The sequence below is a fragment of the Equus asinus genome, chromosome 23, assembly GCF_041296235.1.
Source record: "Equus asinus isolate D_3611 breed Donkey chromosome 23, EquAss-T2T_v2, whole genome shotgun sequence".
Classification (NCBI taxonomy): domain Eukaryota; kingdom Metazoa; phylum Chordata; class Mammalia; order Perissodactyla; family Equidae; genus Equus; species Equus asinus.
Window position 1 is genome coordinate 67,571,790 of NC_091812.1, and position 12,754 is coordinate 67,584,543.

At 55.6% G+C, this 12,754-nt stretch overlaps 1 protein-coding gene across 19 annotated transcripts in view; it reads right to left on the minus strand.

The window, feature by feature from the left end:
• Nucleotides 1–12,754, minus strand: part of WNK2 (WNK lysine deficient protein kinase 2) — a 117,291-nt gene that overhangs the window by 21,926 nt on the left and 82,611 nt on the right. For 13 of the 19 annotated variants that reach the window (XM_044757063.2, XM_070495344.1, XM_070495342.1 and 10 more), the window contains exons 20-23: nucleotides 8,991–9,814; nucleotides 8,638–8,707; nucleotides 5,878–5,966; nucleotides 5,091–5,782 (exon numbers count right to left, since the gene is read on the minus strand). In XM_044757063.2, coding sequence (XP_044612998.2) covers nucleotides 5,091–5,782; nucleotides 5,878–5,966; nucleotides 8,638–8,707; nucleotides 8,991–9,814 — 1,675 coding nt within the window. The remainder of the gene's footprint in view (nucleotides 1–5,090; nucleotides 5,783–5,877; nucleotides 5,967–8,637; nucleotides 8,708–8,990; nucleotides 9,815–12,754) is intronic. The other 6 variants (XM_070495332.1, XM_070495345.1, XM_070495343.1 and 3 more) reach the window with 1 other exon arrangement.

Below are 12,754 nucleotides of genomic sequence, written 5' to 3' on the forward strand. Positions count from 1 at the left end.
TTTGATATGCCCTGGTATAATGTTATCAGCCATAACTTTAAAATGTATGTCACAGAAATGACTACATTCACTTCTCAGTTATATTATAATAAACCTCTGTCAGATCTTTAACGGTTGCTATTTTGTTTTTGCACGGAAGATTCGCCCTGAGCTGACACCTGTTGCCCATCTTCCTCTTTTGTCTTTCTCTCCAAAGCCCCAGTGCATGGTTGTACATCCCAGTTCTAAGTCCTTCCAGTTCTTCTACATGAGCCACCGCCACAACACGGCTACTGACAGACAGGTGGTGTGGTTCCACAACCGGGAAGAGAACCCGGGCCACCAAAGCAGCGAGCTCTGAACTCTAACCACTAGGCCATCAGGGCTGGCTCAATCATCGCTATTTTTAAGTCTGTCATTTACAGACAGTTATTGTTTTACTCTGATGCTTTTGCAAATGTTATATCTTCAGAGAAATTCATGGAAAGATTCTGTCAAAGACTCTAGAATACAAGTGTTTGATCATTTTAAGATGATCACACTGAACTGGATTTAAAGGACCTCTTTTCTCCTCTCCTTTGACAAAACGTATCTTTACAACAAAATGTATCTTTATCTTTTTCTCCCTACCTCATCCCTCCAGAATTCAGAAAGTATTCTTTTCATGTCAATATGTGTGTTTGCATAAATTCAATGCAAATCAGTTCTCCTTATAATAGGACACAATTGGAAATATTGGCTATATCACCAAGGCTTTGACAGGAATGTCACATTTGAGAGAGATATACAGACTCAGATATATTCTATGATTATTTTCCATAAAAAGGGGGTAATTGTGGGGAGGGAAATTATGCTTGCATCTGTGTAGAGAGTAAATTCAAGTGCTATTATTTGTCTTTAAGGTTCTGTCAGGTATTTGTAAGCTGCACTGGATCCGAAATTCTTCCAGTTTCCTTTAATGTCTGGCTGTGTCTCTCTAAACTAACATTACCAATTTTCTTACTGCCCTTGAAATCTCTTTAGAAGGGACTACACCAGGTCCTCCTCACTAGCTGGATGGCAGCCAAACTTCAGGGCCTTGAGCCTTGGGTACACATCTCACCACTAGAGAAGGCTCCATCTGACCTCTGGTCCTGAATAAACACCGGGGGCCTCCAGATCAAGCTGACTCGGAAGAGAAGCAGCTGACATCTGAGACAGACAGCTTTCCCCAGAAGACTGGACCAGGCCAGTATACCCTTTTCTCACTGTCGCTTCTCTTTCTCTTTCGTGGAAGGACAATGCCCATGTCTGCATTTCTCAAACCCTTGCAAAACAAGGAAACCTCTCATTTTGATTATGGCCTTTCAGAAACAGCTTCATCGTGACCCCATACAAATTAATCTTTTCCTTTGCTTTTCATAAGTCACAGAAATCTTTCTTTCACCTGGACTGTTAACTGACTCTGAGTTCTTATCCAAATTCATGGTCACTAACTTTGCGACCTTACAGGCTTTATTACTGATAACACGTTTGGTTCTCAAATAGTTCTTCTGAGCTATCAATACTGTTTTAATACATCTTCGAAGCTTTTGCTATTTTTGCAAACAGGTCATCAGCTATCGTTTGAAGTTTATTCCTGTGCTGTGTCTTCACAATGTGCTCAGTTAATTCTTTCTGTTTGATGAGCTCGTACTCTATTTACCATCCTGTGTCCACTCTCTCATTGGTCCACCCCATCAAGCTTCTATTTAGCTGGTTACCTTCAGGTTTAAGCTCCTAGTTTAGGACCATCACACATTTGGAATTGTAACTTTACTTTGAATTCTGTTTTGTATAATTATTTTAAGTTTTGTATTTTGTTGCCTGCCAAACCTTTTGTGAAAATGATGTGTCCAATAAGGAGATGCTGGCTCAGCACTTTGAGGTGATCTCCAACGCCTACATCCTGGAGAAATATAAACTTTAGGTGGGAAATGCCTGAGAGTTCTCCCTCCTAACCCTCCTTGTTACTCAAAAGTGGCCTAAATGGTTTTCAACCCCCATGTACTTTCCTTCCAACATGGGACACAACGACCAGAAAAGGTCCTTTCTGGCACCTAGGGACCAAACCACTACATGCAGAGAACCTGACTGCTGATCACTGATGCTTTTGGAGAAAGATCTTTTTTTTTTTTTTAGATTTTTTAAAAAGTTTTTTCCTTTCTCTCCCCAAAGCCCCCCGGTCATAGCTGTATATTCTTCGTTGTGGGTCCTTCTAGTTGTGGCATGTGGGACTCCGCCTCAGTGTGGTTTGATGAGCAGTGCCATGTCCGTGCCCAGGATTCGAACCAACGAAACACTGGGCCGCCTGCAGCGGAGCGCACAAACTTAACCACTCGGCCATGGGGCCAGCCCCTGGAGAAAGATCTTGATCTAAGGAAAATGTGAAAATTAATACAGGAAAACCTCATTTAAAATGGAGTCAGGAGGCCAGAAGGGGGAGCTCCCTCACAGTACCACTGGAGGTCAGTTTCAGGAAGATAGCCAGTTACAGACTCCAACAAGAAGAACCATCGAGGCCGGCCCGGTGGCACTTAGTGGTTAAGTTTGCGAGCTCTGCTTCAGCAGCCTGGGGTGCGCAGGTTCAGATCCCAGGTGCAAACCTAGCACTGATCATCAAGCTGTGCTGTGGCCGCATCCCACACAAAATAGAGAAAGACTGGCACAGGTGTTAGCTCAGGGACAATCTTCCTCACAAAAAAAGAAGAACAAGAATCATCAACAGGAAAGAATGGTCAACTAGAGGCCCCAAGAGGAAAGACGTACACTGCAGCTCCTGGAGGAAATCGGCCACCCCAGCAACTCGGCCAACGAGAACCCTCCTCACCCTGAACTCTCGCTTCCCTGCAACGGACTTTCCTTCAAAACAACCCTCCCGACTTCCTCCTTCTTGCTCCTTTTTCTCTATGAAACAACATTCCTCTCCTTTGCTTGCTGGATTTGCCTGTGGTTTGCCGCAATACACACATCCCGAATTGCCATTCTTTGGCTTTTCCCAGATTCATTTTGTGAGTAAAACAACCAGTCAACGTACTTTGAGGTGACAACTGCAAACTGCTCTTGCACCAGATTTGCTTCCGACAGGGTGGGCTGTGTCAAGGTGAAAGCTAGGGGAGTGGGACCCTGGGTCAGCCAGGGAGCACTTGACACAGGAGAACTCAGGAGACACCCCACTCCAAGGCTCCTGCCCTGAGACCCAGCCTCTCCTCCCACCCTGCTCCGCAAGCTGCAGTGGGCGTCTCAAAACTCGGGGCTCCTGGGGTTCTAAGAACCCCAATGCTGCTGACGGGCACCTGTGTCCTCACACAGCGACCAGAGGGTCTGCTGCAAGCAACCCTGCTTCCCATCGAGTGGCACCAAATCCCCTCAATTCAGGTCCAAAATCTCCCACCCCCTTCTAAATGGTCACCCGTTCCACTGGGGTGCACGGCCCTCCTACCAGCAGCAAAGCCTGGGCTTCTTATCCTTGAGTTCCGTCTTTCTTGCCTCACAGAATCCTTTCCTTTGAGATGCTTCTCCCCCTCTCCTCCCCCTTCGCCCTGCCCCATCTCAGGCCCCACCCCTTCACCTCCAGGCCCCGCCCCATCTCAGGCCCCACCCCTTCACCTCCAGGCCCCGCCCCATCTCAGGCCCCACCCCTTCACCTCCAGGCCCCGCCCCATCTCAGCCCCCACCCCTTCACCTCCAGGCCCCGCCCCATCTCAGGCCCTATCCCATTTCAGGCCCCGCCCCATCTCAGGCCCTGCCCCTTCACCTCAAGGCCCTGCCCCATCTCAGGCCCTGCCCCTTCACCTCAAGGCCCTATCCCATTTCAGGCCCCGCCCCATCTCAGGCCCTGCCCCTTCACCTCCTGGCCCTGCCCCATCTCAGGCCCTGCCCCTTCACCTCCTGGCCCCGCCCCATCTCAGGCCCTGCCCCTTCACCTCCAGGCCATACCCCCATCTCAGGCCACACCCTCCTCAGAGCTCAGAGCAGTTCCCCCCTGATTTTCTTGCCCTCACATCCTCCTGCCCCCATAGCAACCCTCACAGTGGCGGGTGGCCACATCTGTCCCTGCTCCCCCAATTCCCCTTTGCTCCTGCTGACCGTGGGCCCCTAGAATGACTCCCTTGAGAGTGCACAGCGAGCCCCACCTCTGCCCTGGAAGGGTCCCCCTCATGCCCCCCTTCCCTGAACCCGAGCGCCTCAATGGCCACCCTGGCCCACCCTCAGGTGTCGCAGAGCACCAGGAGGAGGAGACTATAAGCATCGGCAAGTCTCCTGAGGCTCCTGACCACCTGCGGAAGGAGAGTGGAGGGGGACTTGAGGGGCAGGGCAGGGGCCAGGGGTGAGTGTGGCTGGGGGCAAGACAGGGGTGCCACTGGGCCAGGGGCAGGGGCAGGGGCCAGGGGCAGGATGAGGGCTACGAGGCACTCTTCCCCCACACATGAACAGCCCCTGAGCAAACCATGGGGAGTGGAGGCGTGCGCCTCTCCATTTTCGGGCCCATTACAAGAGCTCTCAGCCCACAGCCACTCCTCCCCAAGGACACCGGCCTGTGCAACCTCAGTAACTACACCGCGTCTGCTGCCTCGAGGGGGACTTCAGGGTGCAGCTGCATCTCAGCATCCCCAGCCACAGTGCAGGCAGGTGATAATTGCTGGGGAAGAGTGAGCCACCCCAGGGCCGTCCTGCTGAGGGCCAGAGGGGAGGGGAGGGGACGGCCAGAGGAGGGGGGGACGGCCAGAGGAGGGGGGGATGGCCACAGGGGGAGGGGACGGCCACAGGAGGAGGGGACGGCCACAGGGGGAGGGGAGGGCCAGATGGGGAGGGGACGGCCAGAGGAGGGGGGGATGGCCACAGGAGGGGGGCACGGCCAGAGGGGGAGGGTATGGCCACAGGGGAATGGGACAGCCACAGGAGGAGGGGACGGCCACAGGAGGAGGGAGTTGAGCCCTTGGAGATCAAGGACCAGGCTGACTGACAGCAGGGACATAACCTCAGTCCCGTCACCGAGACTAAGCAGCACCTGGACTTCAGCTGCCCGGCGCCACCCTGACACCACGGCCCAGGCCCCGTGCAGACCTGCCACTCCGACCCAGAGGACCTACTTCTCTCGCAGACTCTGCAGCTCCTTCCTGATGTCAGCATCCTCGATCTCTGAGTCATTGTCACTGCTGATGTAGGACGACTGGGAGTGGAAGGAGGTCACGCTGATGGTGGGGACCTTCACACCCGTCCTGCTGGGTGTCTCGGGGCCTGGGGAGTCAGCCCGTGAGGACCTATGCAGGAAGGCGGTGGCCTTCTTCATGAAGTCACTGGCCATGCCACCTGTGCTGCCAGGAAGGGAGGCGTGCTCCTGCACAGGGGGCCTCCTGCGTGGGCATTCATCCCCGGAGTCACTGGACACAGGCTCACCCGCGCCGACCTCAATGGAGGAGGCCGTCTGCGCCCGCCGCACGGCCAGCTTCACATCGGGGCTGTGGGGGGCCTCGTCCAGGTACACATCGGGCGGGGCTGAGTACCGCAGGCTGTGCGGGGAGGCCAGGGTCCACTCGTCCTGGGTGCTGACCACTGAGAACCGGCCCACGGTTTTGGCTGGCGAGCTGCCATCCTGCTGCACTGGCCACTTTTGAGGGGACCCCGAGGCCAGGGCACCATGCGTCTGGGGGTGGCTGGCCTGGCCGCCCTCTGCCATCGTGCCCAAGCAGCTCTGCATGGGCTCAGCTGAGGTTTCCCCGAGGACTCCGCTGCTCCGGTCTGTGGGCCGCAGACGTGCAGGGATGGCAGAAGCAGGGGCATCCTCGAGAAACAGGAAAAGGAAGAGGTTCCACGTGAAGACCAGAGAGAGCAAACCCCACCAACTGGCCAAGCATCACATCTGAGAAAACTTCCTACCTGGGGGGCACTGGGCCCGGTAGGCAAATCTGAGACCAGCCGTCTGTCAGGGCCCAGCGGAGCCGGCGTGCTGCTCAAAGACGACTCTGCTGCAGGAATGTCAAAATTGTTACTCAGGCTGGTGTGGAGGATAAAGGCAGGAATGGCCCAGGGCTGAGCTGAACTGCAGCTGCAGGGCAGCGGGCAGGGAGGAGCTGCATATGCCCACACAGGAGCCAGGAAAACTAAAAATACCCTAGCCCAGTCACTTCACAGGAGACGTCCTAGAACCCCGGGAACGGAGGAGGTGTTAACCCCACACCACTCAGGTCCCTCAGGCACAGCCAGGCCCTCTACACACCTGATGGTGTCACCTCTTGCACCTGCCATCTGTCACCTGACGGTATCACCTGTCGCACCTGCCATCTCTATCACCCTATGGCGTCACCTGTGTCACCTGCCATCTCTATCACCTGAAGATGTCACCTGCTGCACCTGCCATCCCTATCACCTGATGGTGTCACCTGTCACACCGGCCATCTCTATCACCTGATGGCGTCACCTGTCACACTGGCCATCCCTATCACCTGATGGTGTCACCTGTCACACCGGCCATCTCTATCACCTGATGGTGTCACCTGTCACACCGGCCATCCCTATCACCTGATGGCGTCACCTGTCTCACCGGCCATCCCTATCACCTGATGGCGTCACCTGTCACACCGGCCATCTCTATCACCTGATGGCGTCACCTGTCACACCGGCCATCCCTATCACCTGATGGCGTCACCTGTCTCACCGGCCATCCCTATCACCTGATGGTGTCACCTGTCACACCGGCCATCCCTATCACCTGATGGCGTCACCTGTCACACCGGCCATCTCTATCACCTGATGGCGTCACCTGTCACACCAGCCATCCCTATCACCTGATGGCGTCACCTGTCACACCGGCCATCCCTGTCACCTGATGGTGTCACCTGTCTCACCGGCCATCCCTATCACCTGATGGTGTCACCTGTCACACCTGCCATCTCTATCACCTGTCTCTCCCTGACATACTATGTTAAAAAGGTCTTGTAGGTCCTGGAAGGATCAGAACAACAGGGCCACCCCCAACGTGCATGGAACGTTCTGCATCTCCACCACTCATCCCCCAGCATCTTGGGTGGGACCAGACATGCAGGAGCTCATCATGTCGCCTGAGTTAAAACCCACTGAGTTTTACCACAAACCGTGTCTTCACACCCCAAGGAAAGAAAGTCCTCTGTGGAAACGGGTGAAAGCGCCGTTGACTGGGCAACCGGGTGTGGGATTCCTAACCCTGCTGTTCTAGTGTCCAGGGAAGGTCTATGTCATCTGAGGCTGCCTCAGTTTCCCCTGCTACAGAGGGGGGACACACGTGCTATTTCTGACCGGCTTTCCCAGGCTGCTCTGAAGAGCAAATGACAGAGCAGAAGGAGCTGATATGTGGGAGCCCTGGCCTGAGTGAGACCCGCACACGGCAAAAGAAAGCTGTGGGCAGGCGGGGCTGCATGGCAGCCCCAAGCTGGACCAACAGGCTGCAGTGGCCGATGATGGGCCCACAGAGCCTCTAGCCAGGCTGGCAGGAGCTGCCCCCCCGATTCCTGGGGTGACCCAGACCTGCCTGTCATGCATCCCCACCCACAGGCCGTGCCTGACACCCCTCCTCACATGCCTGGGGTGAGGATCATCTGACCTCTCTTCGAATGCCTCCAGGGACAGGGGGCTCACTACCAATCACACTCCTATTTCTGGACAGCTGACAGCCAGAAAAGTCTGTCTTCTCCAAACCAGAGCCTGTCTCCTTAGAGTTCCCCCACGAGCTCTGCACCCTAGAAGGAGGGGATTCTGGAGTGGCTCCCACACTTGAAGTTACTGTCGCAGCACAACGGGCCCACGGTGCACGTCTCACACATAGAAGCCAGGAGACGGAGTGAGCAGTCAGGTTCAACCTCTTGCTTTCTCCCTTCCATGGCACGCTCCTGCTTCACCCCACAACCCGCAGCTTCCCCAGGTTAATATCAGGTGCTACAGCGCCTGACCCCAGAGCCAGCTGCCCCCGGCCCTCTGAAGTGCCGCATCTACAAGCGAATGCAGCATTCAGGGGTCCAGCCAGAGTCCAGCGTCTCACTCCCTCATTCAGCAACCTGGGGGGCTGTGCCTGCCGCTGACGCACACCCCGGGTCCTGTGACAACGCTCACCTGGATTCTTATCTTGCTAATCTCCCAAGAAACTCCAGCTGAGAAGGAACCCACACCTTAGAAGGTCAGACCCCTTCCCTTGGGCGGAAGACACAGGTGTTCAGTCAGATAAAGAAACGAGAGTCACAGCGCAAGTTCCCACAGACGCACAACGCCCAGGAGCCAGGAGGAAATCTGCTTCAGGACCTGCAGGACGGCCCTGAGCAAAGTCACCACGAGCATCTTATAATCTTCCAAAGAAACGGGGGGCTGGGGACGCCCACCAGGATGTGCGGAGAGCACGGGGGGCGGGAGAGTCCCTGATCACGCCCGGTCACCCAGTCAACAGGGCTTCCACCTGCTTCCACAGAGGACTTTCTCTCCTTGGGGAGTCAACACACGGTTTGTGCTAAAACTCAGTGGGTTTTAACTCAGGTGTCGTGACGAGCTCCTGCACGTCTGGTCCCACCCAAGATGCTGGGGGATGCAGGGTGGAGATGCAGAACGTTCCAGAGCAGGGAAAGCTGGTGGCACCTCCTGCATGGGAGGTTGGGCTGGTGACCCAGGGCTCATTACCTGTCATTGGTGAAGACGCCACCTGCTCCCACGTGGCCCCTCGTGCAGGGGCCGTTTCTGACTTTTCCAACTGAGGACGAAACAGAGAGGAAGAGCCATGAGCCTCCCTTGCTGACACGTGTGCAGCTGACGAGCGAATCCTCCCCCGCTGCCCACTCGACACAGGCCCATCCTGGGCGCCCCATGCATGCGGCCACTCCTGGCCGGGTCCCGACCCTGTACACGCATGCCCAAGTCCCCACGTGCAGGGAGTCGGGTGTGGGTCTGAGAGCAGGCCGGCCCATACTGGGGGGTGGCTCTGCACAGCCTGGATGCCTGTCCAGGCCCTGCCCCCGGGCAAAGCCAGTACTCACCACAGACTGGGGCGGCACAGCTGCGTCCCCCCCGGAGGCCTCTACTTGGGGCCGGTCCCCTCTCGGGGGCTCCAGAGCAAAGTCTCGGTCCCCTGCTTCCATGGGGGTCCCAGCTGAGGCCGAGGAGGTGGGCACGTGCTCCTGGTAGAGCAGAGTCCGCAGCTTCTCGTCCAGGCTCTTGATGGTGCTGTCCACAAAGCCTACCCTGGGGGGCGGGCCCTCCCCGTCCGACTCCAAGGCTGAGGTCGGCGGCGGCGGAGCGGTGGGCCCCAGCGGGGGGCTGGGGAGCTGGGTGGGGGCCAGGCTGACGGCCCCCACCGCAGCAGGGAGCAGGGGTAGGGGCTGGCCCAGGCCGGGCTGAGGGCCTCCACTGGGCACGCTGGGCACAGGGGCCAGAGCCAGCAAGGGCTCCCCCTGGGTGCTGGCCTCCCTGGCTGAGGCGGGCTCCCCCAGACCTGTGGGGAGGCGGGGAGCCTCTGGAGGTGGGGCGCAAGGCCCTCGGCCCACGCCAAGGGGCTGTGCAGCAGGCTGGGCGTCATGAGTCTCTGCCAGAGGCTGAAGGGTCTCACGCTCGCTGGCCAGCCCCTGAAGGGTCCCTGGGCCCCCTGCCTGCACGGCAGACCCCGTTGCTGGTACTGGCTTGGGGCTGGCTGTTGGTGTGGCCACGTCCTGGGGCACAGTAGTCACGGGAGGGGAAGATGGCACCAAAGGGGCTGGTGCGCCACCAGGGGTGTCCCTCGGGCCTGCTTGGCTCAGAAGCTGTGGACCGGCGGGGAAGCCCGGTGTGTCCTTCAAGGACAGCTGGTCTTTACAGGGTGCTGAATCTAGAAGAAACGGGAAGAAGCCTCTGTACCGGTCTACTCTGGTCCTGATAACCTGGCACTTTGCTGGCCAAAAAGAGGTCTTCTGTGAGCCAGCGGCAGCCCGCACGCTGGTCTTCTCTCCTCTTCTCTGACGCAGGCTGCACGCGTGCGCTGGCCTATCTGGGATGCCTCCACGGGTCTGCCGAGGCCCTGATTCCCACCTCAGGCCTCTGAGCCGGCAGCGGCCCCTTCATATGAGCTAGCACCCACTCCCCCCAACCCCCACCATTCTGACTGTTCTGCAGCATAACCATCAGCTGTAACCTGTCACCTGTCTGCCTGTCCGTCCAGGCCCCCACCCGCCAGGTGAGCTCCTGGCCCTGGTGTCCATTGCACCAGCCGTTCCACAACATTGTAAAATGAGCTTTTACAACTCGGGGGTCTAACGAGCAAGCATACATACTCCCTGCCCAGAGTGAGCAGGAACCCCCTGAGCCAGATGCCACGCTTGGTGAGGTCAGCCGCTCAGAGCACCCGCGTCCTGAAGGCCTAGAAAAGGGCCCTCAGAGGAGAAACCTGGGAACCCAGCAATGGGACACAGCTCCACACATGACCCCCAGGCCCGTCAGAGCCTCCATGCACTCGGACCGGGCACGGCAAGTGGAGGAGGCAGGGGGCTGGGGTTCCCAGACTTACTTGGCCTTTGAGCCCACTTTAAAAAAAAAGAGACAGCTTTGTCTTTTTAAAACTACAAACAAAATGCATAAAACAAAAATGAAAAGCTTACCAAAAAAAAGGTAGGGGAGAGAGTGCCAGGACCCCAGACTGCCTCGTGCTGTCCCTCCCCCGGCAAAGGGACCCTGACTCTCACCACGCTTGTTCTCACGTGGCTGCCCTGCGAGCACGTGCTCTGCACACTGAGTCCAGTTGTGCCTGATTTTGAATTCTGCATCGGTGGACTCATACCACGTCCATCCTTTCCCGTCTGGCTTCTCTCACCATTGCACCCGGGAGAGGCATCCACGTTGCGTGTCTGTAGACTGGTTCGCCCCACCACTCTCCCACGACTCAGGAGCCATCGTGCAGCTGGTGTGCAGTGGCTTGCTGCCACTTCAGAACATCACTAACACAAACACACAGGCGAGGGTGTGCCCGTGCGATCAGCTGGGTCTGCACCCAGGAGCTCCAGCCTTCAGGAGAGGGTGCTGACGGGCTCCCCTCCCAGAGCAGCCTCTGAGCACCCCTGGGGGTTCTTACCTTCCCTGAGTCATCCTGGGGTGTAATGTGATCTTCATGTGACTTTGTTGTTTGTTTTATTGTGGTAAGAAGACTCAACACGAGATCTACCCTCTCAACAAAATGTTAAGTGCACAATACAGTACAGTCAACCGCAGGCACGCTGTTGCACAGCAGGCTTCTAGAACCCTTTCATCCCACACAACTGAAACTCGATACCATTGATCAGCAAACCCCCCCCCCCCGCACCCTGGCAACCACCCTCCACTCTCTGCATCTCTGAGTCTGACTCCTGTAGGTCCCTCACAGAAGTGGAATCACACACTATCTGTCCTTTTATAACTGGCTTATCTCACTGAGCACTGTCCTCAAGGTTCATCCATGTTGTAGCAGGTGTTAGAATTTCCTTCCTTTATAAATAATGTTCCACTGTATGTATATACACATCTTCTTTATCCATTCATCCATCAATGGACACAAGTTGTTTCCATATCTTGGCTACTGTCAATAATGCTGCAGTCAACATGGGGGTGCAGACAGCTCTTCAAGACAGTGATTTTGGGGCCAGCCCTGGTGGCCTAGTGGTTAAGTTTAGCATGCTCTGCTTTGGCGGCCCAGGTATGGTTCCCGGGCACAGACCTACACTGCTGTTGGCGGCCATACTGTGCTGGTGGCCCACATACTAAAAAACATTGGAAGATTGGCACAGATGTTAGCCCAGAGAAAATCTTCCTCAGTGAAAAAAAAAAAAAAGATAGTGATTTTGTTTCCTTCAAATAAATACCCAGAGCGGGATAGCTGGGTTGTATGGTTTTTCTACTTTTAATTTTTTGAGGAAGCTCCATACTGTTTTTCATAGTGGCTGCACCACTTTGCATTTCCACCAACAGTGCACAATGGTTTCCTTTTCTCCACATCCTCGCCAGCACTTACCTCTTTTTTGATAACAGCCATCCTGACAGGTGTGAGGTGTTTTCATCTGCATTTCCCTGGTGCCTTTTCTTATGGTGGTCTGGCAGACACCCCTGCTTTCCTGGGGAGCTGCGTCCTTTTCCTCTGATCTGTGGCTGTTCTGCAGGCGTGCCGGATGAGAACCACCTGCACTGTGAGCATCTTCTCTCACTCTGTGATCTGCCTGTTTGCTCAGTGGGGTCTTTTGATGAACAACAGTTCTCAGCTTTAATGCTATCAAATTTAACCGAATCTTAGCTAGGCTTTCCTTCCGTGTCCTTTGTGAACTTCATTGTGTCTGCTCTGCACCAGGGTCATAAGGATGTCTTCCTTCATCACTTTGACATCGAGATGTACAATCCACTTGTAAGGAGCTCTGTTTACAGTATGAGGGTAGAAGCAAGGTCACTTTTCCCCCAGTGGACAGCCTGTCATCCCAACTCTTTCTTTAAAAGACTCTCCTGTCCCCACCATTCCGCGGTCAGAGCTTTCTTGTCAATCGAGACTCAGGCCTGCTCTGGTTCCTTCACTGCCCTGTTCGATGGACACTTGTTCCAGGGTCATGTTGCCACCATCAGTCACGACACTCAGCAGGACCACAGCCAGCCCCCAGAGGGTCTTCGTTTTTCCTGGCCTTTGCATTTCCACAAATATTGTATTTCAGCTTGTCAATGCCCATTAAAATATTGTCAGAATTTTAACTGGGATCCATCCGGGGAGAAGTAACGTTTGCAACACCGAATCTTCTGATCCATGAACAGGGTATCTACCTTC